This window comes from Lepisma saccharinum, chromosome 11 (assembly GCF_977018435.1).
Source record: "Lepisma saccharinum chromosome 11, izLepSacc3.1, whole genome shotgun sequence".
Taxonomy (NCBI): domain Eukaryota; kingdom Metazoa; phylum Arthropoda; class Insecta; order Zygentoma; family Lepismatidae; genus Lepisma; species Lepisma saccharinum.
In genome coordinates this window covers 34,907,688-34,924,150 of record NC_139239.1, presented here as the reverse complement: position 1 = coordinate 34,924,150, position 16,463 = coordinate 34,907,688, and the positions used below count along the sequence as shown (strand labels likewise).

At 37.8% G+C, this 16,463-nt stretch overlaps 1 protein-coding gene across 1 annotated transcript in view; it reads right to left on the bottom strand.

Moving 5' to 3' along the window:
- Positions 1–2,313: 2,313 nt before the first annotated feature.
- The window catches only part of LOC145995000 (papilin-like), a 379,499-nt gene continuing 365,349 nt past the window's right edge, over positions 2,314–16,463 (bottom strand). The window contains exons 5-7 of the mRNA XM_083131532.1: positions 12,775–12,877; positions 2,692–2,825; positions 2,314–2,346 (exon numbers count right to left, since the gene is read on the bottom strand). Of these exons, the coding sequence (XP_082987658.1) occupies positions 2,314–2,346; positions 2,692–2,825; positions 12,775–12,877 (270 nt within the window). The remainder of the gene's footprint in view (positions 2,347–2,691; positions 2,826–12,774; positions 12,878–16,463) is intronic.

Sequence of the window (16,463 nt, the reverse complement as noted above, 5' to 3'; positions counted from 1 at the left end):
AACAAATGCATTGAGCTGCCTAACACCATACATTGGCCTATTTACTCGCTTTGTTGTCATAAACAAGATACTCCTCAGGGTAGTTAAGTCTACCACGGCTTGTTTATTTTAGAGTTCCGTTGGAGAGTGTTCATAATACGGAGTGGAAAGAAGAAGGTTCTCTCTTTAAAGTGCCGCAAGTTTCATCCCGATCGGACTGTTGGTTCATGAGATGCACTGGAACCTGGAACCCCTGGTATCCGCTGAGTATCCGCTGCAGCAGCAAGCTCAATGATGTTCTCATTGTTAGACTAATCCAATGTGGTGTACCGTGAAATGAATTACAATACCGCAACTGAGATATAAATTATGAAGCAAACTTTCCAAAGTAGTAATGCTGGGGAAATACTTGACTGTTGACGAACGATGGCAACACTGTTGCTCTTTTTCCAAGAACTGCCGTGTCCTAAGGATACCGATGATGATAACGCCGAGTCATCGTGCATCCCAACGGGAAATAAAGAATGTGTCGCGATCAATGCCATGTTAACTACGCCGTGGACAACAGAGGGTTGTTCTCTTGGCAATGGGCGTTCTCGTCACACGTTTTACCACCGGAACGACGGCAATAGGGAATCAAAGGTTTAAAATATTAGCAGAGAGAAGTTTTATTGCCATTTTCTTAAAGTTATCAGAGATATAAACGAATATAAACTGCAAAAATCAGGTAGAAAATGTTGTTCGTCTCCGGCACAAGCATACCCTACAAATGAGATTACTGGTTTTGAACTTATTTCTCAAAGCTGCAAATTGTAAGGACCTTTATACTTGGACATTCAGGAACAACGATAGGGGATTGTATCGAGAGGAGACATAGTGGTGTCTCGGTCTCGTCTCGAGTTATATATGTTTGTCTCGTTCTCGTTTTGATATCGAAGGTCAAGTCTAGGTCTCATCTCGAGCCATGATGTGTGTAGTATGAACAACACATGTAGCGTCACCCAAAATTTCAGTGTTGTAGAGATCATTAATGTTTGATGTTTCATTTCTACGCTACGAGCCATCGATAAACTGAATTTTATCCTGAACATATATGCAACTTCGCAGAAGATTCTCACATTTGCCACCAATGGATTGACTGCAATTACTGTAAACAAAATATATGAGTAATGTATCTCAGGTATATATCTGCTTGGCAGGCACGTATCTAGAAATATATTTCGGGGGGGGGGGGTCCGAACCAAGTGTCTCAGGAATAATAATAAAAATTATAATTATTATAATGTTTAAATTAAAATAATTATATTAAATCAAATTATACTAAATACAACAAATAAATTAATATTATATGAGCATTACACAAATAGGTAAGAAGACTGTATACGAATAGAGAGATAACAGCGAATTTTCATTACGTAGCTTACCTGTAATTAAGATCGGAATAATTTAGATAAAAACAAGTGACCAAACCATGAAATTAATGTCAAATAGATGAATAATTGAATATTTGTCGAATAACAAAAATGATGTTACATGTAGTTGCAAAAAGTTAGTTTCTGATTAATATTTTATGCATATTATTTTGAGTAGTAGTGTACATACATCTTCTTTGTAATGTCATTCAAAGCCGTATGAACCAAATATAATCCTTGCGTTCTAAAAGTTCAGAGGAAATTAATAATCATTGATAATGCAACAAATGCTAATATTTTCATTACTTAATTTTAGTACTTGGTTAAGTCTTTCTTGCTATCCGGACCCCCCCCCCCTAAATATGTTCTTCCTGTTCTTCAAAGCCGTATGATCCCAATATAACCCTTGTCTTCCAACAAGTTCAGAGGAAATTATACAACAAATGCTAAACGAGTATATTTTCATTATTTAATTTTCGTACTTGATAAATCTTTCGGGGGGGGGGTCCGGACCGCCTGGAACCTCCTTAAATACGTCCTTGCTGCTTGGTATGTTTGAAGAAGTCGTGTAGTAATGTAAATTTGGTTGAGGTAACATTTTCAAAATATGTTATCCAAGTCTCAGACAGTAAGTATCCGTCTCGTCCCGATTTTACAGAGGTCTGTTACGTTCTTGGTCTCCTCTCGACAAGTCTCAAAGCGTATCATTTATTCTATTTCATGACTGACTCATTTATTCTATTTCATGACTGACTCGGTCTTGTGGGTTGTAACAATCCCATTAACTTTCAATGGAATCGTTGCAACCTACATGTGTCTGTGACTTTATCATCATTATTAACGTTGAAAACCACGTAAACTCTCCATGGGGTCCAATTCAAATCTATCACACTATAATTCAAACTTTATAATTAAATCCTTTTTATCCCAACACAATGAACATGTATTGCTCTGCCTAGAACCAATAGCAAATATTTTGTATGCCAACATATTAGTGAAAACAAGAGAAGGAAATATCAGAAAGAGAAGATACAGGGTATAAGATATTTAATGTTGGTTGTTCAAATCTCAATAACATTGCAAAATATTAAACGTTTTTGTTATTTTTACATAACACTTGTCAGTATAAAGTAAAACCGATGTCAATGTGGATATTGTCGTGTATTCTGCTTTTGTGGGGTGCAAAGGTACATACACAGTATCTGCAAGTGCTCTTGGTTCATCCGGGGGGAAAGTTAAGCTCTCACGGGGTATCCAAAAATTAGAAACAGGAAATGATTTTTAAATAATTTTCACTTACCTTACACAGCCCGCTGACGCATATCATGTCCGGTTCGTTACTTCGACAGAGCGTTCCATCAATCACAGTCTTGTTTAAAGTTGCGTAAAAACGAAATCCCACAGCCCGGCAGTTCAATTCGCACTTGTTCGGCACTGGAAAGACAAAAAAAGATTGTACATAAACATACAGAGGAGAGGAACTGGAAATAATTTGTACCATATAAAACACACAGGTAAAACAATGCACTGCAAAGTTGGGCATAATATGCAAGTTTGGCCATGCAACAACCAATCCTCCTCGCTTACTAACAGGCTACAGCATATTTACATATTTGCAAACATAAAAAAAAATCTTACGAATTCCTGTTACCTGCATTCAAAATTATATTTATAAACATAAACCCATAGAAACTAAAACGAACAAACAAGCAAAAAAAATTGAACATTTTCTGTGTTTAATGGAAGAAAAAGACTTGCTCCTATGCAAACAGACAGAAAAGACTGTAGGGTCTCTTGTGCCAGTTGCCATTAGTCGACCTATCTCAAACACGAGCGGCTAGCGACATCTATAGAAGCTTGGAGATAATAAGAGCACCAAACCTAATCTGCCTAACCTACTCATGTATGCATCTAATATCAGATATAAACATGTAAATGGGTTAGTTAGGTTCAGTTTTATTTATTTCTTCTTTTTTTGCGTACCAGATATTCTAGTGCATAGTCAATAGGACAAGGAGCGAGTGTTCTGCGTTCGACTTTTTCAGTTTGTCAGATCCGCCCTGTTCCAAAATTCGGACCAATTCAGTTATTTGTCTTGCGTTCTCTTAGTAACATTCACTTGATTCTCAATACAATTGATTGATTTAGTTTATTTTACTTCGCTTTCTGCCTCTTTTGGCTAATCGTGAAGACGAGGATCAATGGTGATTAGATGAGATGGACGAACGGACAATCACACACATAGTATAGGTACGACACAACAGGAGCCCCACTGAGGAGTGGCTGAAAGTTTAGACGCCAGAGCCTTGCTAGTCTGAAAGATGCAGTCTAAGGTGTACTACATGGAAGGGAAGTTGACATTTTGGTGTCTTCAGGAAGGCTCACCCCGATTTTCAATATTATTTCAAACAGCAATTGCTTCAACGATAGTAATTCGTCTGTCGGCACCTACACATGTTCCTCGCTACAATCGAGCAAATTGTGATACTTATCGTAATGGAATCTATGTTGCTCTGAAGAAGATCCAACCCTGCATGGTCTGACTCCCCTCTGTTGTTATTCTTCCTGAGACTACCAATCATCCCGTACTCCTCTGAAGTACGCAGATAGTAATCACATCTTTCGTGTCTTTATATCCGCTTGATCTTGATTCCTCCACAGGACTGGCGACTTCTTTCTCACTAGGAATCGCCAAACTCATCGCAAGGTCTACAATGAATAGCAATTGTTTATATGGACAACGATGCATCATGTCACATAAAGTCAATCGTCCTTACAACCTGTTAATAGACTTCTACATGACGCATAGAACCCAAAATGTGTCACTTGACCAATGGAAGGATGTCGGGGATTCCCCATGCAAAAAGTTTTATCGCCGGCAAAATAAAATTATTTTTATCCCTGCCAGGGATGACTTTAAAATGGCATTGAAAGTATATAGCATATGCTTAACTATGTGTAACAAACATAATTGAGGGCCTTTCCGATGGCGCAGTTCTAGCGTCGTCGACTTGTAATCAAGGGTTCCCGGGTTCGATACCCGGTGAAGGCACATAGTGGTTCGGATCCCACTTTAAAACTGTAGGTCCAGTCCGGATTAGCCTTACTGTGCATGAAGTGGACTTAAAACACCAACTCAATCAATCAAACACAATTGAAAAGTCATTCATGATCCAGACATCAAAGATATTTCCCTGTCGAAAAGGATGCAGCCTTGTGGGTTAAAAAAGGACGCCATTCTGTAAATGAACTCACCGAGCCGAGAAAACCAGCAGCCTGTTTTCCCCTTTAATTTTCATGGCATAATGCTGATATTTTACAGGTATTAAAGAGTTCATAAGAAACTTGTAGGCAGGTTAGATGAACTTTGAAATTTTGAACTTGGCAATACAAATTTGATGTTTTTTTTTTCGTGTTACTAGTTATAGCTATTTTTGTGTATGAGTTTTCTTAGAATGTGTGTATATATACGTATGTGTACTAAGTATTTCTAAATTACGTTTAAATGTTATCAAAAGATTTAATGATCTAGGTTATAAGGTAACATACAAATTTTCGTACTCCCCAAAAGAACTATCTTCCGAAATGAAATCACAAATACGCCACTGAGTGGACACCTCCCCCCCCCAGCTCCCTCCCAAGCAAGAAGCTTAATTCGCACAGTGCAATTGACACAAACACATTAGTGTGTACAGTGTCTCTCAAAAGTTTTAGGACAACGACATTTTAAACTAGGCAACCCAATTTATACAAGACGTTGGTGGGTTGCGTGTAGAGTTAGGCTCAATTTCAGGGTTGCCACATGCACAATAAATATTTATAAAATACGCGAAAGAAATAAAAACAAGTATTAGTGTATAAAAGTATTAAAAATAAAGTGACAAAATTCTTTCTGAAAGAAAAATAATAGGTTTTCTAGTATTTCATCGCTGATGAATCTACAGAAAGGAAAAGAGGTGAGAGAAAACGAGAGGTGACAAAGGAAAGGAGAAAGAGAAAGCGAAATGAGAAGAGGAAAAGTAGAGGAGAGAAGAAAGAGAGGATAGACGAGGAGAGGAGATGCAGTGAGGAGAATGGAAAAAGATTCTAGGAGAGATGAGGAAAATGGAGCAAAGAAGAGAAAAGCGAAGGAAAACGAGATGAGAGAAGAGTGGAGAGTAGAGTAAAGGAGAGAAAGAGAGAAGAACGAAAAGAAGAGGAGAAAAGTGGGTGGAGTCGGAAATCTAAGACAGGAAAGGAGATACGAGGAGTGGATATGAGTGGTATGGAGATAAAATGCGAGAAAAGTAGGGAAGGCGATATGAGATAAAAGCAGAGCAGAATGAGGGGAAGGAGAAGAGAAGAACAGAAGGGACTGAAGAGAAGAGGTAGTTGCATAAAATATCGTTTCAGCGTCAAGAATTGATGCATTGGTCAAATTATCGACACGAAACATTCAATAACATTTTGAAATGTATTGGAGAATGTATTAGATCGGTGCGAAATGCCTTTTGGCTTAGTTCAGAGCAAGGTAAAATCTTCCATGTAAGATCTTTCATTTTACCTGCGATTATACCACTAAAAACGTGAATGTAATTTTAATATTTATAAGAATTATCCAATTTTTGTCCACTTCTCGGTTCGTTGAAATGAAGATTTTGTAATTTAATATTTCCCCTCTCCCCCATCGTTAATTCCAAACTGAATCATTCCGTTTCACACGGCGTGGACAATGAACACAATGGGATAGGTCTAAAACTCACGAAAATTTTCTGCCACGGGAAGGGTTTGAACCTACGACCATCAGATTTACAGTCCGGAACGGTAAACACTACCCTACAAGCTTTCGCTCCTGAAAGTAAGTAGAAGGAGCTGACCAATGTGAAATGTAGATGCAACTCTCCTCCTACATGTAATGTGCAAACAATACTTGTTTGTAACAAAGAATACGAAGGTAGTACGACTCGGCGAAAACATTTAATGGAGAATTGCACATGATGAGAACTTTTCATTTGATATTTGCTTTGGGGAGGTTTCCTTGCATTGAACTCGAGTGGGGAAAGGGGTAAAATTAGTATGTCCTGAATTGCCACAAATATAAATAGCTATTTCATTAATATTTGTCAATGTCTTTGAAGCAGTACACAATTATCGTTAGAGTATCATAATTCACGATCTTATACATAAAAATATCCCTTCGAACGTGTGTCAATTCATTTATTTGTTTATTTTTTTATAAATTCCATTTGCAGAACAATGTAGCCATTATACACTGCTATTATAAATAATGTTACCATGCTCTTGTTTATAATAAAAGGAGAATTAAAAAGAGAACACCTCCTATGGAGGATCGAACCTTTAACCGCAATCAATGCTTTCATGAACTCTAACCACTACAGCACGCCCTTACCTTCGATTGAAACAACAGTTCTTAATTATTCTGTCGCGTCAATATTGTAAACGTTATCCTGCAAAAAGAAGTTCAATACTCTGATATAGCTCTGTACTTCTAGAATCACTCTATACACATGCATTTGAAATTTAACTCTGAATTTATTTCTTCGTTGTTAGTATATCTAAGCTTGTGAATATATTTTATTTGTAATTTTATAACGGTTACATGAACATCTACGAAATAGTTCCTTATAATAACCCCCGGTTGACCAAGTTGCCAATATAAACAAATGGAATACAGAAATCCTGCGTACGGGCCTGGTCTACGTCAATGACAGAAATGCAAGCAATATTTTTATTTATATTTAACCCCATTAAAGGAATGTGGAAGAATTTAAAAGAAATAAGAAAGAGCGGAACTACTGTTGCTCTACTTTAAAAATTGTTGTTCTTCGAGGAAGAAATATAAGCAGGATTTACTCCAGCACCTTAACACAGTGTCCCACGAGTCTCTCTTGACTAATACTGTCAAATGTGAAGTGCTTTTATGAATAAAATTTTACGCCTATTTACGTCTAACGCTGCCCAGATTTGGAAGTTCGCAAACTGTGTAATTATTTCGTGTTACCTTACGCAACAGCAACTACATTTCATAAGACTGTTCTGAACACGACAGTTGCGTCAGGAAGTAAGCATTTCGTCTGTTGCAGTATCACAGGAAAAGAAAGAACATCGTCCTGCAATGTTCAAGCCTCTAGATATTTTTCATTAATAATGTCTAATCACAATAATAAGTTAGAAGAAAGAACTCGCATTTTCAGAACTACCAATATTCTCGTTTATCTTCATCACTTTGAAAATTATTTCTCGAAGATATCTGCTATACTGTCCTCCTCCGAGCGGGTTAAGGCGTTCACTCGTCTTGAGATCGTTCGCTGCGGGACGGCGTAGGTTCGAATCCGGCTCTGGTCGGAATTTATTCGGCCTACGTATAGGGCCGGTGGCAACCCACGATCGTGAGGAAATTGGGAAGCTCCGAGTGAGTGAGCGTAACCCGGTCGAGAAGACCTACAACAACGGCTGGGGGTTCGTCGGGCTGATCACCCGTCACCCCAACACTGGTCTGAGACCTCCACGCTATAACAGGTGACGGCGGAACAGTGTGGGAGGGAGACCAGCAGTCGGTAGGTAAGCCAAGGTCCGCCAAGGTGCTGTAGAGCTGTGGGGTTATGTTATCTCTATACTACAAGAAAGCAATCCAAAATTAAAGTAAACGTTCAACTACATGTATACCCAACGTCATTTACACTATTGGAGAGACAGAATACTTAAAAACTGTTGTTTCAATCGAAGGTAAGGGCGTGCTGTAGTGGTTAGAGTTCTTGAAAGCATTGATTGCGGTCCCAGGTTCGATCCTCCATAGGAGGTGTTCTCTTTTTAATTCTCCTTTTATTATAAACAAGAGCATGGTAACATTATTTGTAATAGCAGTGTACAATGACGAAGGGATATTTTCATGTATAAGATCGTGAATTATGATACTCTAACGATAATTGTGTACTGCTTCAAAGACATTGACAAATATTAATGAAATAACTATTTATATTTGTGGCAATTCAGGACATACTAATTTTACCCCTTTCCCCACTCGAGTTCAATGCAAGGAAACCTCCCCAAAGCAAATATCAAATGAAAAGTTCTCATCATGTGCAATTCTCCATTAAATGTTTTCGCCGAGTCGTACTACCTTCGTATTCTTTGTTACAAACAAGTATTGTTTGCACATTACATGTAGGAGGAGAGTTGCATCTACATTTCACATTGGTCAGCTCCTTCTACTTACTTTCAGGAGCGAAAGCTTGTAGGGTAGTGTTTACCGTTCCGGACTGTAAATCTGATGGTCGTAGGTTCAAACCCTTCCCGTGGCAGAAAATTTTCGTGAGTTTTAGACCTATCCCATTGTGTTCATTGTCCACGCCGTGTGAAACGGAATGATTCAGTTTGGAATTAACGATGGGGGAGAGGGGAAATATTAAATTACAAAATCTTCATTTCAACGAACCGAGAAGTGGACAAAAATTGGATAATTCTTATAAATATTAAAATTACATTCACGTTTTTAGTGGTATAATCGCAGGTAAAATGAAAGATCTTACATGGAAGATTTTACCTTGCTCTGAACTAAGCCAAAAGGCATTTCGCACCGATCTAATACATTCTCCAATACATTTCAAAATGTTATTGAATGTTTCGTGTCGATAATTTGACCAATGCATCAATTCTTGACGCTGAAACGATATTTTATGCAACTACCTCTTCTCTTCAGTCCCTTCTGTTCTTCTCTTCTCCTTCCCCTCATTCTGCTCTGCTTTTATCTCATATCGCCTTCCCTACTTTTCTCGCATTTTATCTCCATACCACTCATATCCACTCCTCGTATCTCCTTTCCTGTCTTAGATTTCCGACTCCACCCACTTTTCTCCTCTTCTTTTCGTTCTTCTCTCTTTCTCTCCTTTACTCTACTCTCCACTCTTCTCTCATCTCGTTTTCCTTCGCTTTTCTCTTCTTTGCTCCATTTTCCTCATCTCTCCTAGAATCTTTTTCCATTCTCCTCACTGCATCTCCTCTCCTCGTCTATCCTCTCTTTCTTCTCTCCTCTACTTTTCCTCTTCTCATTTCGCTTTCTCTTTCTCCTTTCCTTTGTCACCTCTCGTTTTCTCTCACCTCTTTTCCTTTCTGTAGATTCATCAGCGATGAAATACTAGAAAACCTATTATTTTTCTTTCAGAAAGAATTTTGTCACTTTATTTTTAATACTTTTATACACTAATACTTGTTTTTATTTCTTTCGCGTATTTTATAAATATCTATTGTGCATGTGGCAACCCTGAAATTGAGCCTAACTCTACACGCAACCCACCAACGCCTTGTGTAAATTGGGTTGCCTAGTTTAAAATGTCGTTGTCCTAAAACTTTTGAGAGACACTGTACAAACAGCTTATGTGCACTTTTGGTGAATCCAAATACACACAGGAATGTATCAAAGGTCAGTTTTACCAGCTGCTGTTCCATGTGAGGAAACTAGAAAAGTAGCAATTTAGAAAAAAAAACACTATAAAAAATAAATATAATTACCAAGGTAGTAATTTATTTTATTAAAAACATAAACTAAACTCTCTCTACTAAACGTAACGTTTCAACCTTCTAGCAAGGTCTTCTTCAGACTCTGTATCAAGTACAAAAGTAACAAGATACAAAAACAGGGCATTATATATACACACAAAACATTACTCCCTCCAGACTATTAGAAAGTTGTTCTGGAACTTTTTAGCAGGTGGCTTTCACTTGTGAACTGTACTTTCACCTAAAAGGCTAAACATATTTACTTCCATATAGAATGTGGTTGGGATTTATATCTCGCGCTCTTTTTCCTTCATTTTCTTCCTTCTCCTCTCCTCTTTCTTTCTTGTGCTTTCCACTCTTTCTAACACCTTCTTCCATTCTTTGTTTAACTTCAGTCCCCCATTCCAGTTCATTGTGTCTTCTGCTTCCTTCCATTTTCTCACTAGCATTCTCTTCTCCCTTCCTACCTGCTTAGCCTCATCCCACTCCATGTCATGTCCTGTTTCTCTCGTGTGTTTAAATATCGCATTTCTCTCTCTCTCTCTCTCTCTCTCTCTCTTAAGTCGTACATCATCCCTATGCTGTTTCAACCTATCTTTCAGTCTCTTTCACTTACATCACTTCTTTTGTGGCAGAATACCCCTGCTCCACACTTTTTCTGATGCCAAGTGGTTTCAATTTCTTCTCCTCTCTTCCTTTTCACCAATATATCAAGGTAGCTTAACTTGTCTTCTTCTTCTATTTCGAGTTCCAATAATATCCCTCTTTCTTCATCTTGTATTTGTTTGGCAAAAATGTCGAGCTGCCTCTTCGTTCCCTTCCATATGCCAAAACAATCGTCCACATATCTGCAAAACAGAATCATTTTGTCACCTCCTTTTTCTATCACTTTCTTTTCCCATTCATTCAAAACCAATTCAGCCAATACTGGGTAGGCTAGAACCTATATTCAGTCCTTCACTCCTTAACATTATTTTATCTCCCATTATACTATAACCGTTATTCCAAATGGTTTCCAGCGCCTTCACTACCCTTTCACTATCCCATTCTCCTATAATTTCTTGTCCCATTCTCTTTTTAATAATGTCCAAAACGTGTCACATTCTATATGGAAGTAAATATGTTTAGCCTTTTAGTTGAAAGTACAGTTCAGAAGTGAAAGCCACCTGCTAGAAAGTTCCTAACAACTTTCTAATAGTCTGGAGGGAGTAATGTTTTGTGTATATATAATGCCCTGTTTTTGTATCTTGTTACTTTTGTACTTGATACAGAGTCTGAAGAAGACCTTGCTAGAAGGTTGAAACGTTACGTTTAGTTTATGTTTTTAATAAAATAAATTACTCCCTTGGTCAGCATATTTATTTTTTCATAATCATGGAAACAAGGCTTAATGGTGTTATAAAACACTATAATTTCAAAGAAACCAAATTACACTGTTAGCTGTGTCAAATAAGACACCAAAAGTGCACCAACTTTGATTTGAGGCATTTCGATTTCTGTGAGAGACTACAAAATGTTTGCCAAATTCTTTGATATCTCTCTATATCTCTCTCTCTCTCTCTCTCTCTGTGTGTGTGTGTGTTTATGTGGGTGTGGGTGTGTGTGTGTGTGTGTGTGTGTGTGTGTGTGTGTGTGTGTGTGTGTGTAGACGTGAATGTGAAAGAACACCTATGACGCTAGTTCAAAATGACAAGTTAAAATGGAAAAACCTTGCCTTTTCTCGTCCTGCAATTAAGAAACACAGTCACTCTTGTTGGTTACTGTTTGGGAATTTAGATGAAGTCTCTGCAATAGTATCCCCATGTAGACTACTATCTCCAGGCCCAACGGGTGTTACTGTATAATAACTCCAGGTCCCTTAATATGTTGACATGCCAGTTACGTTAGTGGTCAGCGGGTTCGGTCACCACAAATTCCGTGAATTTTGCGAATTCTTTATATTTTCTCTGTTGCGCAGAAGTAGGTAGCTTATACCACGAAGTCGACTGCATATTCATGTGACCGTCGTTCCCGCTACTTGACTGTCCATTGTCGTGATCCCTCCACCCATTGCAGGAAGTTTCTGCAACAATGAATTTCCAAAGTGAAAGACCCCATCATATGATGGTCCAGAAATTAGTAAGCTGTCCGCCCAGACATACTTGACTCTTACATGTAACCTATAGGTGTGGCCTCGTCCACCTAGCTAGCGACCTGCCGAATGTGTTTCGTTGTAGCCTTCTTGACACTTGGCAGGAAGAGTGGGATGCGGTAACAGGGAACAAGCTTCACGCTATTAAGCCCACCATAGGTGCATGGCGTTCCTCGTCCCGTTTCTCCCGTCGAGAAGAAGTTCTAACTCGGCTGCGTATTGGACACAGCCGTCTCACCCATGGTCACTGCTGCAAGGATTGGGCCCTCAATGTGTCGTGTCTGTAATGTAGTTTTAAGTGTTCGGCATATTCTTCTTGAATGTGCATATATTACTTTCCTCAGACACTTTTAATCTTCCCAGTTGTTTATCATCCCTGCTGGGAGATGACAGTGTTTCAACACTCTTTTTTTTTTTTTTACTAAGAATTGGTCTCTTCCATACTTTTAATGTGTGTTTGTCTTGTGCAGGTCCCTTTACAAATTCATACTTTTTATGGGCCTCTTCTAATACTCCTTGTTTTAACATTTGAAGTAAGAATTTTAGATAAGGGGGTAGTTCCCTGTAAACATCGAAGGGAGCAAAATGGCCACATGTGCCGACGCACCCACCAATTTTAAATCAACCAATCAATCAAATTCCCAGAAGGGCAAGAACGTGAATGATCTACTCGGCTCCGTGGGACCAAGGATTTAATGCTTGTAACTCATGCCAGATTTTTACTACAAAGTTGCACATGTATGGCAACATACTTACCGTCTAAAAATGGCTCCCAATGGTAGTACCGACCCATAAATGGCGCTCCGTTATACGACTCACACTGAACTTGCCTGAAATCTTTCGAATTCAGAGGACACGTCTGAAAATAAAAGAAAAATATCATGTAATACACGCATCATAATACGTGAGTGAAAACACAGTTCCCGGACAATAAAGTTTCAAAACAAATGCTCATGATTTAAACTATTTAGTTATGAGATTCACATTTTTTCCAATTTTTATGGTACTTTGAAAAAAAAATCACGAATTGTATGTTATGGAATAAATCTCTTAGTTTCAAAAGGTTTCATTTTGAAACAATCCTAAAAAAAGATACATAAATTTAAAGAAAGAACTAACTTTTTATTTGTTTTGCCAGAGTTGTCTGATCAAGTTAATTTGCCTTAACTTTAGAAAGCTTTTAATGTTTGGAAACGCAGGATTTGTTGCACATTTCATAACTTCGAATAGCACTTTCATCGTCAAAATAGCTCACCAGAGGTAGTGATTGTATCGAACACTTAACAAGGCGTTTCCTTCACGGTGGCAACACAATATTTTTTCATGCTGAACTTTCTGAACTTTGTTGTGTATATATTGCGTGATAACTAAATTTCTGGTCAAATTATGATATTGTTTGAATAATTCTTGTTTCACACTCATCGATATAGTGTTGGAATAAAAATAAAATAATCAATCTGCCGGTTATAACTTTCCTATTCATTCTTTATTATCTCCAAACACCTGGAAATATACAATCACAAAGTGTTGTAGTACTAAAACTATTAAAATATTCTACATAGATGTGATAAACTATTAGATTATCTTGAATGGAACATCGAACAAGACGTGCATTTACATTGAATTCACGTGAAAAACAATACCATTTAACCACCAAATAACTACATAACTTTACAAAACTTGAATCCTATCGGAGGAAAAGCTAAATAATAACAAAAGTCAATCATTTATTTTTTTAAAAAAATTAAAACTTTCATTCAATGAGCCGGTTGAATAGATGAAGCTGTGTTCAAAACCAATGACGATTTCTTTTCCGTGGTATTTCTCAGTAACTGCAAACGAATGCTGGGATGATACGTTTACCGACTGCAACGAATGGCTCCTTGACCTTCCTTGCGCATTCCTTCATATTTTTCTAGATTAGGACGATTCTTGTCTTGTCTCGTGAATGAGGAAGCCTGTCTTGTTCTCGGCCTCTGTCTCAAAGGGAAGGTCTACATCTCAAATCTCGATATTATACTTAACAAAATTACAATAAATTTGTAAGTTTTAGTTTTGCACATAAAAAAGGCAACACATCACCTTTGTGTGTATGAATAGTTGTATACAAAAGAATTTTTTGTTTCAATTCATGTAGAGCTAAATATTTGAGACGCTAAGAATCATTTTCACCTCCATTTTACAATTTTACATTTTACATTTTACAATTTTACATTGTTCAATGTCTCATCTACATTTTACAAAAGTTTGTCTCGCTCTCTGCCTTGCCTACATTTTACAAAAGTTTGTTTCGTTCTCATCATCGCCTGCATTTTATAGGTTGTCTCGTTCCTACACGAGACAAAGGTTGCCTGGCTCCTTCTATCACCTCCTAGTAATACTACCTACTGCCTCCTTGCGCAGCATCTATCCATTGGCGACGTTGGCATTCATTATACGTACATATTTGTCTCTTCATGAAATTCATCTAATCATCACCATTCTCATCGGCAGGTAAAATGTAAAGAAGTAGAAAGCTGACACAAATTAACCAAATTACAACACAATACATAATAATTTCCACCACGATCCACCTTCCTAAAACTCTTGCATCACTCCCTGTTCTTGAGATATCCATTTTGCTCACGGTTAGTAGTTACTATAAAAACTACAACATTCGACCGTTAAAATTGAATATTCTGTCTGTTAATTTACAAGAACGGGACGTAACTGTCTTTTTATTTAAATTGTAATGTTTTATCAAAAGGAATGACAATGATTATGATTATGAATTACAGTTGCGTCCACCATAAATTCATTTTTAGAAACTGACTCGTTGAAATTACATTAATTAAGGCTACTTTCTAATGACCGTTAACACTTTAAAAACGGCCATCGTCATTATTTTTACGGCAGTAAGAGAAATTAACGGTCTTAGACCGTCATTTTTACAATAGGTTTTTTTTACAGTGTACTTGGTTACTGTTAAAAATTAAAAGCAACAAAGCAATTGTGTACATACTCAAAAAGGGAACAAAAGAAGTTGTTCACAAGCAGAAGAAGAGAAGAAGTTATTGTAAGACGCTGAAAAACACATGCACAATCACATGTAAACATACGCACATGGGACGTAAAAAAAAGAGGACACCCTTCAGTTCAGAAAATGAAAAATTGCTTCCGTCGATGGAGCATTAAAAATTAATTACCGAGCATATAAATAACCCTACGACACATATGCATTAGCATTCAGTCGCAACATGGCTTCTTCCCATGGTATGTTGGGGCACTGAATGCATTCTACAAGTGATACAAATTACCTTCCATTGTGAACCTTATTTCTCCCTTGTCTTACGGTGGAAAATGGATGGAGCCATTTATGGCCACGTGCATAATAGATTCGATCCAAACAAGTATCTCTTTTCACGCTAACAAATACGCTTCTTCTCGAGGAAAAATATCAATTCAATCTGTAGAAGATAAATCAAACGATCTCCCTTATGCACACTCCCTTAATGCTTTTCCTGTGATGACTCTATACTCACAATTCAGAACAGACACGACCTTCGTACCCTTCAAGTCATGGTATTACTCCTTTTATGAATTATTTTAAACCGCTAATATAACGGGTGATTTTTTTAACCTGAATCATTTGAATATCTTGAAAAAAATCATCCTACAAAAAAATGTTCCAAATAAAAGTTGATAGTTTGGAGGGGGAAGTTTAGAGGTGCAACAAAAGAACACCCCCTCCCCCTCTTGTAGGTGGGGCGGGGGGCAACTTTGAAATTTCAAATAGAAACCCCTATTTTTTATTACAGATTCGGATTTTACGGGAAAAAAATACATAAGTTTTGTCTGAAACATTTTTTTCGATTCGTGATAGATGGCGCTATAATCGACAAACTGGAACTATAATTAGAAGAGTAGGTGAGCTGCAGGATAAGTTTCAAAGACTGCAGTTGCAAACCGAAGCCACTTCAGATGTACTCCCGGATTCTATTGAACGGGGTGGAAGCTTAAAACCCGGAAGCGGTCACCTTTGAACCTCCTAGAGTAGTGCAAAGTCCCTACTGCGTCGAAAGAACAGTTCGAACAGATAGAGGTAAGCGACCTAGAGAGGGAGACAGTTCTGATGGATCTCCTCCTCGACGTAGAGCCGATTTCAAGATGCCTAGGATGGCTGATATCGCCCACATACCAAAATTCAAAGGCGATATCGAGGCACAATCGGCAGAGAAGTACCTTAGAGAGCTCAATGTCAGTTTCGAGCTTATGCAGATACCTGAGCACTATAGACTTGAGTTACTTCCTAGAGTATTTGCAGGCAAGGCTGAACATTGGCTGGCGGGAAACATAGATAGTTTTGTCAACTATGCCGACTTTTGCCTAAGATTTAAGGAGGAGTTTGCCTCTGAGAAAGCCAAACAGAGACAGTTAACTGCTGTGAGAAATCGACGATATTTTCG